Source organism: Larus michahellis, chromosome 5 (genome assembly GCF_964199755.1).
Source record: "Larus michahellis chromosome 5, bLarMic1.1, whole genome shotgun sequence".
Taxonomy (NCBI): Eukaryota; Metazoa; Chordata; class Aves; order Charadriiformes; family Laridae; genus Larus; species Larus michahellis.
The window spans coordinates 45,476,643-45,496,784 of NC_133900.1; the positions used below are offsets into that span (position 1 = coordinate 45,476,643).

Consider the following 20,142-nt stretch of genomic DNA (forward strand, 5'->3'; position numbering starts at 1 on the left):
GAAAGAGCCAACACAGAAGAGGAAGATGTTGCTGGGCATGCCCTAGATATGGACTGGCTCTGAGGGAAAAAAAAAAAGGAAGTGAAGAGTTAGAGGCCACTTAACTCAACTTCAAAGTCCAAGAAAACCATGGAACCAATAAGCAGGTGCTCCCAGAGACAAGAGGGATGGGGAAGAATCACAACAAACACACCTGTGTATGCACAGCCCTGCCTGACTTCCTTCTCTGACAGTCTTCGTGGACAGGGTAATGTCACCCACACCTCTACCTCTAACTGTGCCATGTGCCTGGGCACTGGGCTGCTCCCAGCACTGCCCCTGCCATAGCCAGCTGCTCCAGTCTGCCCCAACAGCCTTCTCAAGGGCCAGGCTCAAACTGAGCGTGCCCCAGCAGCAAAACTCAGCCGGGGCTGGTGCGGGCCGTGAGGCAAAGAGCAGGCACGAGCATGGCCTGTGCACAGCAAGCCCCGGTGGTTGTTCACTGCATGTGAATAACCCAACCTGGTAGCTCCAAGCTGGCTTTCCTGCAGCATCATTTTCTGTCCTGCACCCAGCACACAATTTTTATTGCTCTGTGTGTCTGGTTATGAGTTTTTATTGATGAGTCTGGTTTTATTGCTGTGTGTGAGTCTGGTTATGAGACCCCGGTTGAGGGGCTGAGGCTTTAAGTGCTACGGACTCTCCTTGCTTTGTGCAGCCTCCTCCATGCCATGCTGCTGAGCTTTGGGCAGACCTTGCTAGCCCTTAGTGCACTCTTCCCTGCCAGGTCACTGCTGGACAGTCGTTTGCTGCTTTGATGGCCCAGACACCATGACTTGGCTTCATAGCACTACATTAACCTGCAAAGGGAAGAGGGAGATTCCACAGATCCTGATTTTCTAGGCCTCTGATGCCCTCTTCTCCTGTGCAAGCCCATGCCTTTGGGCCAGATGAAATGGCTACAGGTGGTGCCATCTGCTGGGAGGGCACTTGGAAGTGCCTCCTGCAGGAGGAGTGCACCTCTGCTCTCTCCTGGCTCCATCCCTCACGCTTGCATGGTAACAAAGTCGTGTACTTGCTCTCTGGGTTATGACACCATTTGGCTGGGAAAGGCTGTGGGGATGCTGCAGAACATGAGTCTACCTTACAATGAGACTGACAAACAGGAAAAGTGGTCAGAAAAAGTGCAGAGCAACTCAGTGACGTCACAGTCCTGCATGTAGGCAGGTACCAGTGACTGTGCAGCTGCAGGATAGGGAACTAATGACGTGGCAGCACTTCTGCAAACCAGAACCTGTGGGACAGAGAAGATCACAAGCCAAACATGTGTTAACAGCTCAGAGCAGTGTGACAAAAGGCAAATAGCAGCCTGACATACGCAAGCAGGTGAGTCAAGTGCAAAACAGTCCTGATCTCATGGACCCGGCGAGCCAGAGAGGCATCACACCCTGGGCCCAGCATGAGGGTACAAGTGGGAAAGTTGCCGGCTCAGCGATGAATACAAGGGGATAATGACACCCGACCACCGGGGAACAGCGCTGGGGCTGTCGGGTCCTGGGAAGCTGCAAAGGCAGGAGAAATAGCCGCCCTGGGCCTGCATGGGGAGAACACCCGCAGCCGGGGACACCAGGGGACACAGTGTGGGGGGCTGGCACGGGCACCAGGCTGGACCCCGTTGCCAGCAGCACCCCGGCGGCCGGGAGCGCCAGCAGCCCGGGCCGGCACCGGGCTGCGGGTCGGGACCAGACTCTGCACCGGGCCGGCCCCACCCGGCGACCAGGGCGGCGGCGGCTCCGGCCCGGCGGGGCTACCGAGGGACCGCCGAGGGCCCGCCCGGAGCCCCGGCCCCGCTCCAGCAGAAGGGCTCGGGCAGCTGCTCCCGGGGCGATCTACGGGGAGGGCTGAAACGCCCGGACCACCACGGGGCGGTTTTGCCCGGGGGCTACGCGGCGTCCCCCCCCCCGCCCCGCCCCGCGCACTGGCCCCGCCGCGGCCCCACCCGCCGGGGCCGCCCCCTGCGCTGCGGCGGGCGCGTCTCCGCGGGGGAGGGCAGGCGGCGGAGCCGTTCCTCCGCCAGTCCCACCCGCACCCCTCCATCCCTCCGCCCATCCCTCCGTCCCTCCGCGCATCCCTCTGTCCCTCCGCGCATCCCTCCATCCCTCCGCGCATCCTTCCGTGCATCCCTCTGTCCCTCCACTCATCCTTCCGCGTATCCCTCTGTCCCTCCGTGCATCCCTCCGCACATTCCTCTGTCCCTCCTTGCATCCCTCCATCCCTCTGAGCATCCCTCTGCGCATCCCTCTGTCCCTCCGCGCATCCCTCCGTTCCCCCCGCGCACCCCTCCGCCCGCCCCAGCACCGGCAGGGCCGCTCCTGCGCGGGTATGGCGGGGCGGCCGCGCTTCCTCTGCGGCGTGGTGGAAGGTAGGTCCCTCCGGGGCCGCGGCCGGGGCCGGCACCCCCTTCCCCCCGGGCATTGCAGGGGCTGGCCCGGTCTACCCAGAGCGAAGAGGGGCCGGGAAGGGCCGCCGGGACCCGAGCCGCCCCCGGGATCCCGGGTATTGGGGAGGCAGGGATCCGGGCCCCTGCACAGCACCCTATCTCAGCCCAGGGGTACGGAACCAGCACCCCCCCATTGACGCTCCCCATCTCTTCCCCAGGGCACCGCTATACCCCACAACCATCCCAGCACAGCCAAGCCTCCCTTGCACTGGGGCATGGGGATGCGGTACGCTAGCCTCCAGCACTCTGCAGTGGTTTTTTTCCCCTGCCCTGGGCATGGGGGCAGCATCCCGGTGCTCCTCCTGCCTCCCTGCCCGCAGTGCAACACTGCCTTGGGTCGTGCCCAGAGCTGGCCAAGAAGAGCCTAGTCTCTCATGGCTGCTCCATATGGCTCAGCCCTGTCCTTCTGCTCCCCCCCCCACCTCACCCCCAGCTCTTGTTTCTGCAGTACGGCACCTCTGGAGCTGGGCCAGGCCTTGGCACCCACTAGGCAAAAGCATCTCTACTTTTCCTGGCAGCACAGTACCCCGCTGAAGCACACTGTCCACTGCCTTGCCTGGGAGGAAGCGAAAGCACCATGCAAATAAGCACAAAATAAATAGAAAGTGCAGGGATGGGGAAGTTGATAGTAAAAAGAAATACGAGTCGGAAAGAATCGTTGATATCGGAAAACTGACGTGGGAAAGGGAAGGACACAGATGCTGCCAGCAGGGTGACTCCGGGAGGAGGAGGTCCCTAGAGAGTGAGGGAGGAAAGGTGTCCCTTACCCTGGTAGCACAGGAACATAGGCAGGGAACATAGGCTCGTCCTGCAGCGGGCAGGCTGCTGAGCAGGGTATGGCTGTAGCAGGGCCAAGGCAAGCCAGGGGTAGCGTGTCCTAGACAGAGCACCCTGCTCCCTCCTGTCACCCCGGATGTTGCTAACAGCAGCCAGAGTGCACGGACAGACTGATGTCTCTGGGTGACCTCTGGGTCTGGATCACCCAGGACAGAGGAGGAGCTGGGGAACAGTTGGGGCTAGGGACTTTACTTCCCAATGCGTCCATCAGGACTGTGCTAACGGTTGTGAAGAAATTGCTGAGGGTCATCCCAGATGGCCCAGAGTTTGGCAAGTAATGGTGTTGACGGGTTACTGATGTAGTGATTTGGGCTATGGGAGAGCCGAGGTGCCAACGCACAGCGTCACTCATCGGTGCTCATCTGTCTTCAAAAAAACAGAGCACCAACGTCACTCCTTTGGAGATGCAGCTGCAGGTACAGACAGGATTTTGCTGGTACAATTTAAGCCAGTTTACTGGGCAGAATACACGAGGATGGCATTTTCAACAGAGCTGCTGCTGGCAGGGCATGTGTGGAGGGTGAGTGTCATGCTTGCAAGGCAGTGTCAGTTCACAGCAAAGTGTGAGTGAGGCACTGGCAGGCAGGTGCTGTACAGGCACTCCTGGACCTCCCTGTGAGCTGAGCAGGGCTTCCTATGGATTGGAAAATGGAAAATCTATTTATGATGGAAATACTTTCTTTGGGTGAAATGTTTGCTGGGATGCTTGAGTGGCCACAAATTTGGCCCCACGCATGGTGGGGCATGGCTAGCAAGGTGAATATATATTGTTTCAGAGTAGATGGAAAAAACATGTAGAAATGTTTAGGCAGGGAGAAGATCTGCCTGCAAAGAAGATAATGTTCAATGTGTGCTGTGGTGCAACCTGCCACACCATTGCCCCCCCAGGTTGATGTTGAGGGCTGCAGGGGGGGCTCCTGCCAAAGGGAGCAGGGCATTGGGGTCCCCTCCCAGGCAGATGAGCTCCTGTGCACTCAGGTGCTCTGGGGAAATGTGGGTGCTTTCTGGGCAATGCTGGTTTCGTGCCAGATGCTGAGAGCTGGTCCTTTCTCCCAAATTAACAGAGTCATTGCGTCTGCCCTTGTGCACCGCCCGGTTCAGTGAATGCATTCACTTCCCTGAATATCTGCTCCTGTTGGCTTTGTCTGCCAGAAAGTGCATTGACTGATTTAAAAGTTTCCCATGATGCAGAGCCCATCCGAAACTAGGAAGCTGCCTTGATGGCTGATTGCCATCGCTGTTCAAGACGTACAGTATTTTCTGTGAGACTTCACATTGTAGATGTGCAGATCTTGCAGAGAATTGAAGTGACTGAAGGCCCTTCTCTTGATAAATTTAATGTCTGGGTTGGAATACTTACAAGTTCCCCTTGACCTCCTCTTCAAGAAGCCATCAAATCTGCATCTCTCCAAACCCACTTACCTGCCTATTCTCCCATTGCCCCCAAGTGAACTGGCTTGCTTTCCACCGGGTATTCTTTCTCGCTGCCTTTGCAGACAACTCTGCCCCTCCCAGGTCTTCCTACATGCTGAAATAGGAAGGGCCCTTCCTTGAAAGCGGTCCCAACAGGGGAATGGGTGCTGCGTGTATCCGGTCACAGACTGGTTCCCTGCCATGCAGAGCGCAGGGCAGACTGTCAGCTGCTGCGGTGCTGCAGCCTCAAGCTTGCGTCAGATTCTGATGCCCAAAAACCACCCAACAACCACCTAAATCCTGCAAGCAGCAGAAGTGCAAACGTTAAGAAACACTTGGGAATTTGCTGACTCCAGATCTGTAGTTCCTGCATTTGGTTTTGTTGACGTGAACTTTCTGGAAGGGCAATGTCCTTGCGGCCAGCCTTTTTGCTCGTTGATGAGTGTCTTTGTTAGCAGACAACGGGTGAAGTTGCTCCCTGGTGTGCTCTCCCTCGCTGGATTTTCCCTTTGCAAGCTTGTGGGGATGGTGTTTTCCAGTGGGGGACAGACAAGGTGCCTGTGAAATGTCTTGTGGAGTCACAGTCCCTGCACTTGTGGGCATCCCCACGGGTTGGTTGTGTGTTCCTGATCTAAACGGCTTGCTGTGGGACAGGGATGCTGCCTCAAAGTCCTGCCCTGCTGCAGTGCAGGTTTGTGTTGGCAGGGCGTAGGGGAGAGCTGTGTCAGTGCAGCATTGGTGCCGTTTGAGTGGCGCAGTGATTAAGGCCAGAGAGAGCAGCTTTTATAGCCCATACAGGAGTGATGATGCTTTACTTGACAGAGCCTGACACTGCACAGACACAGAGAGATGCAGAGACACAGAGCAGGGCGCTGTAAAGAAGAAAATCCCCAGGCAGGAAACTCTAGGATAGATGTACAATAGCTCTGTGCTTTGGCACACCCCAAAATCATGCTAGAGTGCCTTAGAACCTAGCCAGCCCTCAGCCATCTCCTCTAGGCTTGGCTTTTACTGTGCCGGTTCCTCCTCCCAGGTTAAATGCGACCTTGTGCAATTCTTCACAGATGTCTCTTTCTGGGAAGGATGGAACCACAGACATTGTACCCACTTGTTTGATTACCAATGCTCAGCAAGACCATAGCAGGGCAACAGACATTTGGAGTGCCCCGAGGTGAACACCTGGTGGGTCTCTGGGTTTAAGAGCAGCCACTTAGGGATAGTACAGAGGGCTCTGTTTTAAGGCAGTTACTGACGGCTGCATTTTGGTTGTTTTTTTTCCCTTTTACAGGTTTCTATGGGAGACCGTGGTCTATGGAACAGAGGAAACTTCTCTTTCAATGGCAAGTACCTGAACTTTCCTCTCTGAAAGTACTAGCCTGCGGCAGAGGGACAAGGTGGGAGCCAGAGTGCTGTTGAGGCAGGAGCTGTGAGGAAAACCTGCTGGAGGGAGGCTTCTGGTGCTGCCCTGACTTTAGAACACTGGGGTGATGGCAGCGAAGGCGGGTCAGACTTCTCCCAGTGCCCCTCTGTCCCAGTACTCCTAAACCCCCGGATCCAGCCTGGGGAAAGACACCCCCCCGGCCCTGGGCCTGGATTTGGCGGCTGCGGGGTGGACAGGCAGCCCAAGGACGCCCGGACAAATGCGGGCTGTGCTGCCCTGTGCCAGCAGATGGTGCTGGGACTCTGCCACAGCCCAGCTGCAGACAGATGTGCCTGGCGGGGGGCTGGGGCAGGGCTGGGCTCTCCAAGGGTATGGGGTCGGGGGATGGGGCCTGGAAGAGGCTGGTCGGGCACCAGCCCCTGCATGCTGGCACTGCCCAGCTGGCACTGGTGCCCCAGTGAGGGTGCAGACCCACAGGGAGCTGTTGGTGGGACAGGGTCGGGCCCTGCTGTCCACGGCCATGGGAGGAGCAATGGCAGCTGGGAAGGGTTTGGAGAGGAGCATGGGGGCTACGGGAGCCTGGCGATGCTGCCTCTGGAGGCACCAGAAAAGCTGCTCTGCCCCGACTGCAGCATGGCGTGGGTCGTCTATGGCAGCCCATGCGCAGGGGGGGTGTTGGGGAGCAGGCAGAGGGGCTGGGGCTAGCAATGGGAAGTCAGATCCGCATGAGAGAGAACATGGTAGTGTTCAGCAGGCTGGAAGCCCACCTTGGGTGCTGACCCGGCAGGACGAGCACCCATTGCCTCATCTCTGAACCACGCAGGCATGGGCAGCGCCACGTGGCACCAGCCCCTGTGGGTGCGCTGGCCACAGGACAGCACGCTGCGTGCCTACTACCACTCACTACAAGCGGCCAGCTCGCCCTGCCTGCGGCCACTGTCCCTGCCATCCTGCGCTCCCAGCGAGGGCACCAAGCAGGTGTTTCCAGTCAGCCCGGCCTCGCTGGAGCCGGGCTTATCATTGTGGAAACAGATGGCACAGCAAACCCGCATCACTCCACTGTGGACACAGGTGGCCCCTTTAGCCTGAGGCTGCCATCCCTGCCTGGTGTGGAGGGGGCCCCATGTCCCTGTGAGTCCCCGTGTATGTCTGTATGTCACCATGTGTCCCTGTGATGGAAGGATGTGGGCAGGACCTGCCACCAACAGACTGGGGACACGCAGAGCCTCCTGTGGAGCATCTGGCATGGGCAGCACGATGGTGACGGTCTGGGCAGCGCACTGGTCAGTGTGGGTACTGCCCTGGTGATGGCATGGGCGGCACGCTGGGGATAGGGTGGAGAATGTGCTGGTCACAGCGTGGGCAGTGTGCTGGTGACAGTGTTGGCAGTGCACCAGTGATGGCCGGGCAGTGGGCCAGAGCAGGGCCGTGTGCTGGTGACTGTACTGGTGATGGCAGTGGCAGCCACGTACTGTGTGGGAAATGTGACAGTCACGCTGTGAGAGTGCACTGGTGACAGGGTGGGTGGTCGCAAATGCAAGTAAGGACCATCGCACAGCAACCAGAGATGCAGAGAGAGAAAAACGTAGCTTAGAAAATTTGGGGGAAACGTGCAGGAAGGAAAACAAGGTGCGATGTTTTAAAATATATTAGGAATGAGAAGGTCTAATGATGGCCTTGTCTGGTACTGGACAGGGATGTATGTTCACATGTTTGTACATGTGAGCAGTATGTTCATCCGTGTTTTTCTTCTCTGGAAAGAAACAAGATGAGGCACTTGTATCATGTGGTACACTAAGTGCTTCCCAGTCTGTTCATCGTGGGAAAATGTAAAACATCGTCTACTAAGGAGGATAAATAAAAATAAATGAATATATCAGACGGCTTTCATACAGGAGTGCCAAAAGAGCTGTCTAGGGAGGTGTCTGCCCCGTCCTGATAATTTCCAGTGAGTCCTGGATTGCTGGGGAGATTCTGGAAGGAGTTTGTGCTTTTTGAAGCCAGAAAGGGCCTTATGACGGTGCAGTCTGAAGCAGGCAGGCCCTGATGTCTCTCAGATCTGCTTCCTCTCAGCTCTGACTGTAGTGGAGCATCTGGAGAGCTTTCCTCTCCTGTCTCGCCCATATGCCTGCCCCCATGAGTCACCTCTGGACCCCACCATGTCCCAGACTGCCGGGTGTGGCTTTTCTCTCCTCCAGAGCGCTGAGGAGATGAGCAGACTGGGCTCCAAGACTCTGTTGCTTGCAGTCTTTCCACCTCTGTGTGTGTGTGTATGTGGCTCCTTGACAGACTCACTCTAGTTTATCAGTGTTTTTCCCACGCTGTGGCCACTGCTCTGGCAGCATCTGCAGCCAGCACAGAGGTCACCGAATCTCCGTAGCCCTGCCTGACACTCTGCAGTGATTCATCCGAGGCTCTCTGTTATGCTGAGTTACCAGTGGCATTGCAGAGGACACTCATGTTCAACTAATTGCTTGTTATGTTAAGTTCAGACACCATATCTTCTGTATTCTTTTACCTAGGTAGGACTTTATGCTTGTCTGTGTTAAGAATTATACTGCTTGCTGAAGCCCTGCTTAACAGCCAGGTCAAATTGCTGCGTCTGAGTGCTGTATCTGCTCCTTTATTCTCCACTGACTTGGTCTTTGTCACCTGCAAACTGCACGGGTGCAGCATCCTGCAATGGGTTCACGCTTGCCCAGCTCTGCTGCCCACCCTGACAAAGCTCTGCTTCAGCAGTCACCGTTTTTCAGCACTCTGGGGGTTTCCAGACAGGTGACAGGCTGTTTAGGCTAAGCTGGTCCCTCCCACCTGCTTTTTCCGCAGCAAGGGTGTTAACTCAACCCAGCTCCCAGGAGGCAACAAGGATGTCTCTGAGGATGTCTTTCTCGTCCAGATGCACTATCTTTCTGGAGGTCCCTAAAGGGGGATCTTTGCGCTGAGCACTGGGAGCACTGGGTGAGATTTATGTCTTCGTGTGGCTGTCAAAAGTACACAGGGCAGGGCTCCCTGTGCAGAGGAGGAGCTGTGGCTCTGCAGTTTGGGGGGGAGCTCTGTGCGAGAAGAGGCTCGAAGCCTGCAGGACACGGTGCAGCTCCAGGGAAGGAGAGGGCTGAGGAGCTCTTGGTGTTGTGGGCTGGCAATTGCCCGTATGCCTCTTTGCAAAGAGCCTGTCTGGAGCCTTGGGTGACCCCTTCTTCTCCTTACTGCACAGGCTGAAACACCGGGGGCTGAACTGCTACATGTACGCGCCCAAGGATGAGCTGAAGCACCGACTGCTCTGGCGAGAGCCCTACACAGAGCATGAGGCAGGTAGCGGCTCTGCTGGGCCCCAGCACGGGTGGGCTGCAGGCGTCCCGGGTCCTTAAGGGTGAAGCGTGATCTGCATCTCAGCCAGTTCCTGCCAGGAACCTGCCCATTGCAGGGATCCCCACTGATCCCCCACTGCCCAGTGCAAGGAGACGCCCAGACCCTACCCAGTATAAGGAGCCTCCCCGGACTCTGCCCATCACATGGAATCGCCTAGGAGCCCACCCAGCATGGGGAGCTCCTTACATGGGTCTCTAGCAATATGCTTAAATATGCCAGGGTCCACGGACCCTTGCGGAGAGCCCTCTCTGTCCCAAGGGACTGGGAACTCTCTCCCCTGGGCCTCCCCTCCAGAGGCTCTCTAATGCCTCCTGATGCTCTCAGCTCCTTCCTTGCAGGCCACTGTGGTTCCCCCTCCCTCTATCCCTTGTGTCTCTCCATCCCTTGCCTCCCAGCGCTCACAGCACCCCTTCTGCTCTGTCCCCAGCCCGCATGCGGTCTCTCATCGAAGCTGCCCAAGAACAGGGTGTGGAGTTTGTTTTCGCCATTTCTGCCGGCCAGGACATGGTGTTTTCGAGTGCCGGGGATCGGCTCCTGCTGCAGCAAAAACTCAGGCAGGTACCGTGGGGCCATTCCTTCATCCCACTGCTCCCAGGCGAGGGGCATGTGTGCTTGTGTGTCGTCCCCATGCCCACCCCAAAGGCTGGTGTGGGGCTGTAAACCCCTCCTGCTGCTGTGCATCAGGCAGCAGCCCTGTGGGGTGCCTGGTGGCAGAGAGCCGAGGGCTCCGTGGATGGCTGGCTGCTAGCGGGCAGCACTGGGGGCAGGAGGGGACCAGCCAAGCCCCAGGGCTTGCTGGGCAGCAGCAGAGGCTGGTTGCAGGCTGGTGATGAGCCCCCAGTCCCCAGGGAGGGTAAAGAGCCTCCAGCACAGTGGGTTTGCCCCGTGGGCTTGGAGTGGGGTGAATCATGGATGTGGGGCTGTGTGTGGCATCTGCTGGGCAGGCATGGGGGATGCAGCGAGGGCTGCTCTGCCTGCCCCATCTGTCCAGGTGCCCCAGACCTCTGCTGTCCTTACGGGGCCCAGGCGGCAGGAGCTTGTCCGGGGCTCGCTGCCTCCTTTCTCTCTGCTGCCCAGGGATCCTAGCAGCCCATGCCCATGCCCGCAGGTGGCTGCCATGGGGTGCCACTCCTTCGCGCTGCTCTTCGATGACATCGACCCCTGCATGTGCCAAGCCGACAGAGACGTCTTCCCCTCCCTGGCGCAGGCTCAGGCGTCTGTGGCCAATGAGGTGTACCGGGAGCTGGGCCAACCCTCCGTCTTCCTCTTCTGCCCTACAGGTACCAGCTGCAGCCATGCGGCCCCAGATACTTGGGAGCCCGGTGCTTGGCCAGCCGCGGTACCCCACAGCAGACCAGGGTGCCCTTTGGCTGGCTGTACCCAGCACCTGTGTCTGCTGACAGATGACTGCCCTGACAGCCTCTGTGGCTTCCCCCAGCCCCCTCATGCTCCTGTGGGAGGCCTGGAGATCTCAGGACTAGGACAGGACCAGGCTGCAGATGGGCTGGTGCTTCAGTATCCCTGCACTGCGCATCTCCCTGGCCCCTGTCCATTGATCCCAGGCAGCCTCTCCCCTCCCGGTTTCTCTGCCCCTCAAGGGATGCTCTGTGCTTTCTCCCCAGAGTACTGCAGCTCTCTCTGCTCTCCCAGCCCCACCAAGTCCTGCTACTTGCTGACCCTCGGCCAGGAGCTGCTCCCAGGGATCGGTGTCATCTGGACAGGTGAGTGCCCAGCCTGGGTCTGTGGCTCTGTCGGCGTGTGCAGCCCCGGCCAGGCAGGCAGTGGGTCGGGCTGTGGGTCTGCACTCCTTCTGGCTGGGGAGTGTGGGTTGGGGTGACTTGACCCTCGCCTTAATGCTGAGTGCCCAGACGTGTGCATGTCCCTGTTGTGAGTGCGCTGTGATGCTCCAGGCCCAAAGGTGGTGTCACAGGAGCTCTCAGCCACACTGCTGGAGGAGGTGGAGGGTGTCCTGCGGCGCCGCCCTGTCATCTGGGACAACCTGTATGCCAACGACTATGACTGCCGACGCGTCTTCCTGGGCCCCTACACAGGACGTGCCCCTGGCCTCATGCCCAGGCTCCGTGGGCTGCTCCTCAACCCCAACTGCGAACTCCAGGCCAACTTCATCCCCATACACACACTGGGCAGCTGGTTTCAGAGTGAGCTGAGGAGCTGTGCCCACACTGATCACGCAGGTACCTGTCCCTGGCGCCCCAGGCAGCTCTGTGCGTGGGGCCCCAGCACTGGCAGTGGGCTTGTGCACGAAGGACAAGGCCCTGGCCATCACTGCCTATCTTTGCCGTGGCCCTGCAGGCTTTCCTGCACGGCAGCCTGGGTGAGGAGTCTCACCTGGCTGGACACGACCTGACATCCTGGGCCGTGGGATCTGTCCTGGGGACATCTTCTTGGGGCAGGGAGGGGGGTCTGCCCGCCCTTGGTGTTGCATGGGATAGCTCCATCAAGCAAAGAGTGGGGCTGCCCAGGCTGATGAGCTCCGGTTCCTTAGGGATGGAGAGTGCCGCAGCCCTGGGGGACAGCCAAGGCATGCAGGAGGGGAGCTACAGCCCCCAGGAGGCCTTGGAGCTGGCACTGCTTGACTGGGTGGCTGAGATAAACCGTCAGGCTTTGGAGCCAGGTAGGTGATGAACTCACATGGTGCAGCATCCCTCACCCTCCCCTGCCCCCGGAGCACTGGACCAGCTCTTCTGGGAGCTCGGTGGGGTGAGGGAGCCCCATGTCCTGCCCGTTTGGATGGGGCGCTGTGGCTGGTGCTGCCACGGGGTCTGTGTGTCGTGGTGGGCAGGCGTGCGTGTCCACTGTGCCATGCTGCCCTGTGGGTGCTCCTGCCCTGGCTGCATCCCAGAGGGGATCGCCTTGTCTGGCAGCATGGGAGCCTGGGCCATGATACGTCTCTGGAAGAGGGGGTTCAGCCCGGTGCGTGCTTGGTGTTTCGCAGAGTTTGCCTCTGCAAAGCCTGTGGCCTCCCCAGCCACGGAGGCCCAAACTTCAGAGTACAGTACTCTGGTCCCTGCCAGCTCGGAGATGGGGCTTCCTGGCATGGCTGTCCCTTGGGCTGTCCTGCCCCACAGGCAGAATTTCCAGGCAGGTGCCAGAGGGGCTGCCCCCTTCATCCTTTCCACCAGGAGGAAGGACCCCAGGACACCCCAGCGTCAGCCTCAAGGGAGGAACAAGGCTGCAGCCCGGCACAGCAGGAGGACAGGAGGTTGTGCCCGACCCCAAGCCCCACGACTCTGTTCCCAGTGAGGCAGACCAGCATGGCCCTGAGCCCTGCAGCATGGCACCAGGGGAGGCAAGGAGGAAGGTGACCTCGGAGCCCAAGAAGGGCAGTGGGAGCAGGACCTCTGGTAGTGGTCGGCAAAGCCCCACAGGGGAGGAGGACCAGCTCACCATGGGGAGCGGAGAGAGCTGTGAGTCCTCCTCTGCTCTGCCCAGCCCAGCTGGGAGTGCCCAGTCCACAGGAACCCAAGTGGCTACCGAGACTCCCCACAGCCCAGACCCCACAATGTGCTGCAGCAATGGGGCGAACACCAGCCAGAACCTTCCCCTACCCATGCCAGGGGATGCCATGACAGGGGGTGACAGCCTCCCCCAGCCCCCCAGCGGCACCCAGCCTGAGGCCAGCAGGGCTGACATGCCCCAGACACCCCCAGGGACTGGGGCTGGTGCCAGCCCTGGCCACCCAGCACCACTCACTGATGGGGCTGGCGCCAGCCCTGGGCCCATGGCTCTGCTCACTGATGGGGCTGGTGCCAGCCCTGGCCCCTCTGCACTGCTCACCAATGAGGTTGGTGCTAGCCCTGGTCCCGTGGCACCATTGACCCCAGAGGAGGCTGGGTCCAGCCCCACAGCACCGGTGACCCTAGAGGAAGCTGGGTCTGGCCCCATGGTACCACTGACCCCCAAGGAGGCCAGGACCAGCCCCACAGCGCCGGTGACCCCAGAGGAGGCCAGGTCCAGCCCCACAGCTCCAGTGACCCTAGAGGAGGCTGGGTCCAGCTCCACAGCACCGGTGACCCTAGAGGAGGCTGGGTCTGGCCCCATGGTACCACTGACCCCCAAGGAGGCCAGGACCAGCCCCACAGCACCAGTGACCCCAGAGGAGGCCAGGTCCAGCCCCACAGCTCCAGTGACCCCAGAGGAGGCCAGGCCCATCCCCATGGCACCACTGAGCCCAGAGGAGGCTGGGTCCATCCCTACGGCACTGCTGGCCATCAAGGAGGCCAGGTCCGACACCACAGCACAGCTGACTCTGGAGGAGGTGCGGATGCTGGTGGAGCTGTTCTACCTGCCCTACCATCATGGGCCACAGGCACAGCATCTCCTGGAGCACTTCCGGTGGCTCCGGGCAAACAGCCTCAGCGTGGGCATCCCAGCCACGGCACCCGATGCCTGTGAGGTAAGGCTGGTCCAGGCGCTGCTGCGGGACGGTGCCTGTCATGGTAGTGCTGACACCTGGTCTGTCCCCAGGGCACGCGGTGGCGCAGCCGAGCCCAGTCCTTCCAGCTGCTCTGCGCTCAGACATGCCGCCTGCACAGCCGCTTTGTCAGCAGTGCCGGACGGGCGCTGCTCTACGACCTCCACCCTTACCTCTGGGACATCCGCAACATGCTGCTGGCCGCCAGTGCCTTCGTCCGCTGGCTGGGTAGGTGGCTGATGCCAGCCCTGAGCCAGCCCCTGTGGCCTCATAGCATGTATTTGCACCCTGGCCAAATCCAGACATGTTGAAGTGTAGAGGCCCCCGGCCACTGTGGCACACCCGGGGCATCTGAAGCTTGTTCTGTTGTGATCCACTGTTTCTCTCCCTAAAGAGGTGAAGGTGCCCTGGGACCCTCTCCCAGAGGTCTGAGGTCCCTATGTCCAGCCAGGGGTGAACACCCTTGACACCTTCCCCGCCGCTGACCCTTGCTCACCATCTCACCTCCCTTGCAGATGGCCATCTCCTCTGCGACCCTGACCCCAAGGGCACCTGGGGAAGCTGCTTTGGCTGTAAGTACCAGTGCTGCCCTGGCTCACCCGCCTGGGCGGTGGGGCCCTGGCTGCTGCCCTCCATCACCTCCAGCCCCACAGCAGCAGCCAGCAGTTGCCATCGGGCTGCCCTTTCCCGCGCCCTGCCTGCCGAGCAGAGTGGGAATGGCTGTGGGAAGCCTGGCAGCCCTGGGTGCCCTGAGACGCTGAGGCAGGATGGGGCGCTGCTGCTGGGGACAGAGCGGTCATCAGAGTAGCTCTTCACCATCTCTCACAGTCTAGAGGGAATGCCTATTTCTAAGGCATGTTCCTCAGCCCTTTTAATCCAAGGACCTCTTAGCCTTTCTGGTAAAAGGGATCAATGGGCCATTTGGAGCAGTAATGCCCTGGGAGACAGAGGTGAGGTTGGATTTTTGAATGCCTGTGCATCACTTTGTGAGACCCCGTTCCTCTCATTTAGGATTGCCTGGTTGCTCTGTGAGCCTCATGACCTCTTACAAACCATGAAGTGTTACCAGATGACAACCTGAGAGGGTCTCCAAGTCCAGTGTGGGATGGGGCTGGGTGTCTTGAACCAATTCCACAGGGAAGCAGCCGCACGCAGGGCAAGTTCCCACAGGCACAGGTGCTGCTGTCTGTGCCAGGCTGCAGCTTCCCAGCTGTAGCCAGGGGCCGTGTCTTTACCTTAAACCTTTCATGGAGGAAAGCCCATACCTTTCCCCATTCTCCCATTTCAAGCCCTGTTTCGGAGCGCATGCTGCGACCCCAGTGCATGGGGCTGGCTGCCTGAGCCCAGGCAGGGTCCTGTGCCCAGGCTGCACAGCTGTGGGGGCAGGTCCTTGGAACTGTGGCCAGTGTGATCGTGATGTGGCTGTGTGGTGGAGGCTGATCTTCCCCTGGCCAGGAGGTTTTTGATCACCTCACATTTGTCTGTCTCCTGCTGCCTACAGGGTGCCAGAGCATCACTGCCCCGATGCTGCTGGGGGGAGACGCTGAGCCCTGGGCGCGTCGGGGGGGCCTCTTTGGAGAGCTGCAGGTGAGAGCATGCCCATATCTGGAGGGGGTGAAGCAGCCTTTGGGAAACCAGGATCCCAGCTGCTGCTGCTGGCCCTGTCATTGTGCTGCTGCAAGCTTGGGAAGGCAGAGCTGCCGTGGGCCCCTGCGCCTTGGCTGCGGCTCCTGGGGTTTAGGGTGCCTCAGAGGGACACTCCTCCTGCTGCCTTCAGGACAAGGTTTGGAGCCAGGACAACCTGCTCCTTGATGGACTGTATCTCTTCCAGGCACTGCTGCCTGTGGGGAACAGCTGTGATCTCTTCTACCACCCACCTCCGCTCTTTCCGTCCAGCCAGCTGTACCTCCTGCGCCCACTGCTGCCTCTGGACAAGGTGAGAGTCACGGCCCGAAGGGGTGGCCCGCATCACTCAGGCCAGAGCTACCTTTGCATGGCCTGTGCTGAATGTGCGCTAACAAGATACGTGCTTGTCTACTGCTGACCCCCAAGGCTGAGCTTGCAGTGTAGGATGATACAGATGGGAAGAGACCTCTGGGGCCTGGACTCTGCTCAGAGCAAGTGGGGCAGCTCACCCAGGGCTGTGTCCAGCAGTGTGTCAGCCCCATGGGCCGGAGAGCGGGTGTTGTGTCCAGTGGCCTTGGCAGGGACCATCACCTGCCTCCCTGCGACGAGTGCCCTGGCGGAGCCCCTCCTGGCAGGCAGCAGCAGGAGAGGGAGACCTGGCTCAGAAGTGAGCAGCAGACATAGCCACAGATCAACTGGCACAGACTTGGGGTCACCATGTTGCAAGGGCAATCTCCAGAGAATCCCCAGCACTGATCTCCAGCAGTGGCTGCAAGGATGCCAGGAAAGATCCAGAACAGGACAAGTCTGGATGGCGACCTCCTGCAGCATTCATCAGTCTGCAGCTCTGGTTGAGCCTCTTGAGGTTCATCTTCAAATCAGTCCCTTCTTCGAACATTCATCCAGTTTACAGGATCATTCCCTGCTGGAGAGGCTCTGGTCAGCCTGCTTGCTGCCAGTGCCCCCCACCTCCCCAGCTCTGTTTGACATCCCAGCAGTTCCATGGGATGGGGAGGGAAAGGGAGAATTTGGAAGTGGGTGAACACAGATGTTTAACTGCTGCCAAATCCAGCAGAGCCCTGGGTTCCCCACGTACCACCGAGTCTGCAGCGAACACCCTGCTCCCTCAGCCTGCTGCCTCTCCTAGCTAAAGGAAATGCTAACGCTGCAAATCCAGCCATCACAGACACAACTGCACATCCCTGCTAAATACAGTACCCGGCAATGCCCAGCTGCAGCACTTGTAAATGACAGAGGAGGAGTTGCAAGCACATGAGAGCAGATTATAATATCAGACTGCGGCTGCCAGCAATTCTCGTTGCAAGAGCTTGTTTTCAATTGCCTCTTGTCAGATTTCATCTGATCAGGCTAAACTTGAACAAGCTGAACCTCTGTGTCCACTGAAACTTCGAGAGAAAAATCCAGCTAAGCCCTTCAGCCCGTTCTGGGAATGGCGTTCAGAAGGGCACTGTCCTGCCCTTCCCGGTCAGTGTTCAGGGCAGCCTTTCCTTTGAGAAGCAATGCTTTTATCGGGATGTTCTTTTCGCCGATCCCCATGAGCAGCAGCAAACTCAAATCTGACCAAAACGGAGAAATTCTGAGATGTCCCACTTTGCACATGCTCCGTGGAGACTTGAGTTTCAGTATTGGTTTCGCTGCTGTTCTGGCTGCTCTGAGCATGCTCCATCCTGGGACTGAGCAGCGTTTCCTCGGCTGCTGCTGCTCTGGGATGCCTGACTGGAATGGCAATTTCTCATTTTGAAGTGTTGCTGTCCTGTGGCAACGAGCCTCGGAGGCCAGCAGAAGGTGGTGCATGGTGTATCACTTGGCATGGAGGCCAGCACCCTTGGACAGCTGAAGCACAGACCTTCATACCTTCCCCTGGCCAGGACACGCTGGAGGCCACAGCCCTGGTTATGGTCCTTCTTTATGGTCAACTGGGGCAGCTGCTGGTACACGGTGCTGCGGTAGAGCCAGTGGCAGGGCAGCAGGCAGCCGAGGGGCAGCAGTGGGGCAGGAATTGGGCAGGGCAGGCAGAGACAGGGCTGAGGTGGGTCTGGTTCTTCCAGGGAGAGCTTTACCGAATGTGCCAGGAGAGTTTGGACTGTGACCCCAAAGTTGCAGAGATCCTTGCAGCCCACCCTGATCTCCTCGGTGACAGGTGAGACGTGGTCCCTCGGGGGCTCCCTCTTGCCAGGCACAGGCTGAGCCCAGCCGTGTGCAGGGCGATGCAGCGCCATGGTGTGAGGCAGCGGCTTCTTTCCTCACATCCCTGCGGGGACCAGCTCTGCCTGCACCATGGCTGGTGGCGGGCAAGAAGGCTGAGGGCTTCAACTGGGGGGGTCTCAAAGGGATGGTCCAATGGGTGGTGGAGTGCTGTCCCACCGGGGCAGGAAGGAGCAATCTGGCTGGTCTGAGCTTTCCCGGGGGCAGGCTGGGCTTGGGGCGGCAGCTCAGCGCTGCTCCTGCTCTGGCTGGCAGGCTGCTGGGCAGCTTCCTGAGCCTGAGCCCCGAGTACACGTTTGTGCTGGAGGATGAGGGTGGTCCGTGCGGCTACGCAGCCGGAGCACTCTGCGCTGAAGGCTTCCTGCAACAGCGAGACAGCAGCTGGCTGCCGGCCATACGGCACAAGTACCCCCGAGACCTGGGCGCAGGTGCTTCAGCTCTGGGACAGGTGAGGGGGCACCTGGAGCAGAGGGGAAGCGGGTATGGGGGACGAGGGTGGAGGGGGTTCCCTCACTTGTGTTTGTCCCCTGCAGGATGCCCTGGAGGAAGCACTGCTCTTCTTCCACGCAGAGCCACCGGCTGTGCCCCTGCCTGTGCTGCGGCGCTTCCCCTCCCTGGTGCAGCTGGGCACGGCCCCCCGAGTGCTGGACGTGGGGGCCAGCCGCAGCCTGGCCATCTGCCTGCTGAGCGCGCTCAGGGCCAACGGTGAGCATGACCTCCCCGTGCTGGGGGGGCTGGGGCCCCCTTGATCCAGCACAACCACATCCTGACTGTTCCTTGCCCACCCCAGAGCCGGGGGCTGGCTCCACCTGAACCCCAGCTCCCGGCACAGGGCTGGGGTAGCCCTCACCGGGGCTCCCCGTCCCCTCTCTGATGCAGTCTGGCCCCAGCTCCCATGCACCGTGCCCTCCCCTTGCACCAGGAGACACGTGGACCTGTGTCTCAGGGCATGGTGAAGGCACCCAGTGACAAAGGGCAGCGGAGAGGCTGACTCCCTTGGGGAGGGGGTCCCAGCCACTGTCCCCCAGCCCCAGCGCTGGGTTTCTAGTGCCAGGGGCCTGACGTCTTCTCACCTCCCTTCCAGGGTCACGGGGAGTGTTTTGCCAGGTCAGTGCCGCTGACCGGCAGCAGCTGAGCTTCTACAGCAAGCTGGGCTTCGTTGCCCTGCCGGTGGCCTGGGGCAACTCCCCCGACGCTCGGCTCCTGGGACGTCTCCTCTGAGCGCACTGCGTCGGGGGCGGGCACGGGGAGGCAGTGCCACGGGACAGGCTGCCTCCCCATCCCGCACAGCATCGGCCTGAGGGAGTGGGAGCAGAGGGGCACCTTGAGCAGGGCAGGTACACGTGATGGGGGACACGGCCTGTGTGGGGACACTGGGATACGTGCAGGGCACGAGGCTGTGAGGGTCCTTGGGCGACAGAGAAGTATTTCTGCCATCTCAGGTGATTTGGGCATCAGGGCCTCTCCACTCCTTCCCCAACTGTTCCTGCGTGCTGAGCACCCTCCACGTTTGCTGGGGAGCCAGCAACACCCCCAGGCTGCCTGCAGACCCCCACGGGCAGTATCTAGGGCAGTGGTCTCAGAGCGTGTTAGCGCTAAGGGAGCATCCCTGCCCCACAGGCTGGGCTGTCCACCTCTCTCCATCCTCTGTGTAGCCTTAGCCTGGGCAGCTGGTGCTGGGGCTGGCTCTCGGCACCCAGGACCTTCTTGTCTGTATGGACCAATCTGGTATGGGACACAGTGAGGCAGCCACCATCACTGCTGCCCAGGGGCTGAGGGAAGTGCTGTCCTTGGCAATAAAGCATTTGGTGGACTCTCATCATGGTTCATCTCTTGGGGGAAAGTGTTGGGGTACCAGCGTGTCCCCCTCACACCCTCATGCCCACCTGCCGCGCAGCCCTGTCCGTCTGCCTCACACTGGCTGTTGTTACAGCTGGTCCTGCGTAACCCCAAACGAGGCAGCTCCCCACACATCTGCCTCTCCAGCTGCATCCCTTGCACTGAGCGCCAGGAAGGAGCTCCAGGAGCTGGCAGCGTGTGCTCCCAGCAAGGCTCCCCCCCGAGATAGGGCTCTCTTGAGGGATGGGACCCCCCGGGGCCTGGGCCTTCCCTGTAGTCACGGCTGCCTTGTGGGTCTGGGGGCCGCTGCACATCCAGGACGGCCAGGAGCACCAAGGGGGAAGGCGTCTGCCCAGCCATGCTGCTGCAGCCTCTGGAAAAGTGCTGGGAGCGAAGGGTGGAAGGAGAAAACCATCATTGAAGGTTTCTCTTCCGTGCCCTCCAGAGCCGGCTGGCCCCAGAGGTGAGGAGGAGGTGGGGGCAGGGGTGGCCAAGAGACCAGAAGCGGGGGGGACTCGGGCAGCCCTTCCCTTCCCT

The 20,142-nt window shown here is 60.0% G+C and overlaps 1 protein-coding gene across 4 annotated transcripts; it reads left to right on the top strand.

Moving 5' to 3' along the window:
* Positions 1 to 1,983: 1,983 nt before the first annotated feature.
* Positions 1,984 to 19,585, top strand: LOC141743264 (protein O-GlcNAcase-like). Of its 4 annotated transcripts, none has more exons than XM_074587004.1 (17): positions 1,984 to 2,401; positions 6,018 to 6,069; positions 9,325 to 9,418; positions 9,907 to 10,037; positions 10,588 to 10,759; positions 11,102 to 11,200; positions 11,390 to 11,674; positions 11,986 to 12,114; positions 12,623 to 13,896; positions 13,968 to 14,142; positions 14,430 to 14,486; positions 15,416 to 15,501; positions 15,746 to 15,850; positions 17,610 to 17,701; positions 18,022 to 18,214; positions 18,300 to 18,471; positions 18,851 to 19,584. In XM_074587004.1, the coding sequence occupies exons 4-17, from the start codon at positions 9,912 to 9,914 to the stop codon at positions 18,985 to 18,987; spliced, it is 3,102 nt and encodes a 1,033-aa protein (XP_074443105.1). In that variant the 5' UTR covers positions 1,984 to 2,401; positions 6,018 to 6,069; positions 9,325 to 9,418; positions 9,907 to 9,911; the 3' UTR covers positions 18,988 to 19,584. The 4 variants fall into 4 exon arrangements, with proteins under 4 accessions (XP_074443105.1, XP_074443103.1, XP_074443104.1 ...); XM_074587002.1 differs by having other exon boundaries at positions 1,990 to 2,401; positions 10,557 to 10,759; positions 18,851 to 19,585; XM_074587003.1 differs by having other exon boundaries at positions 2,008 to 2,401; positions 9,325 to 9,422.
* The last annotated feature ends 557 nt before the right edge of the window (positions 19,586 to 20,142 follow it).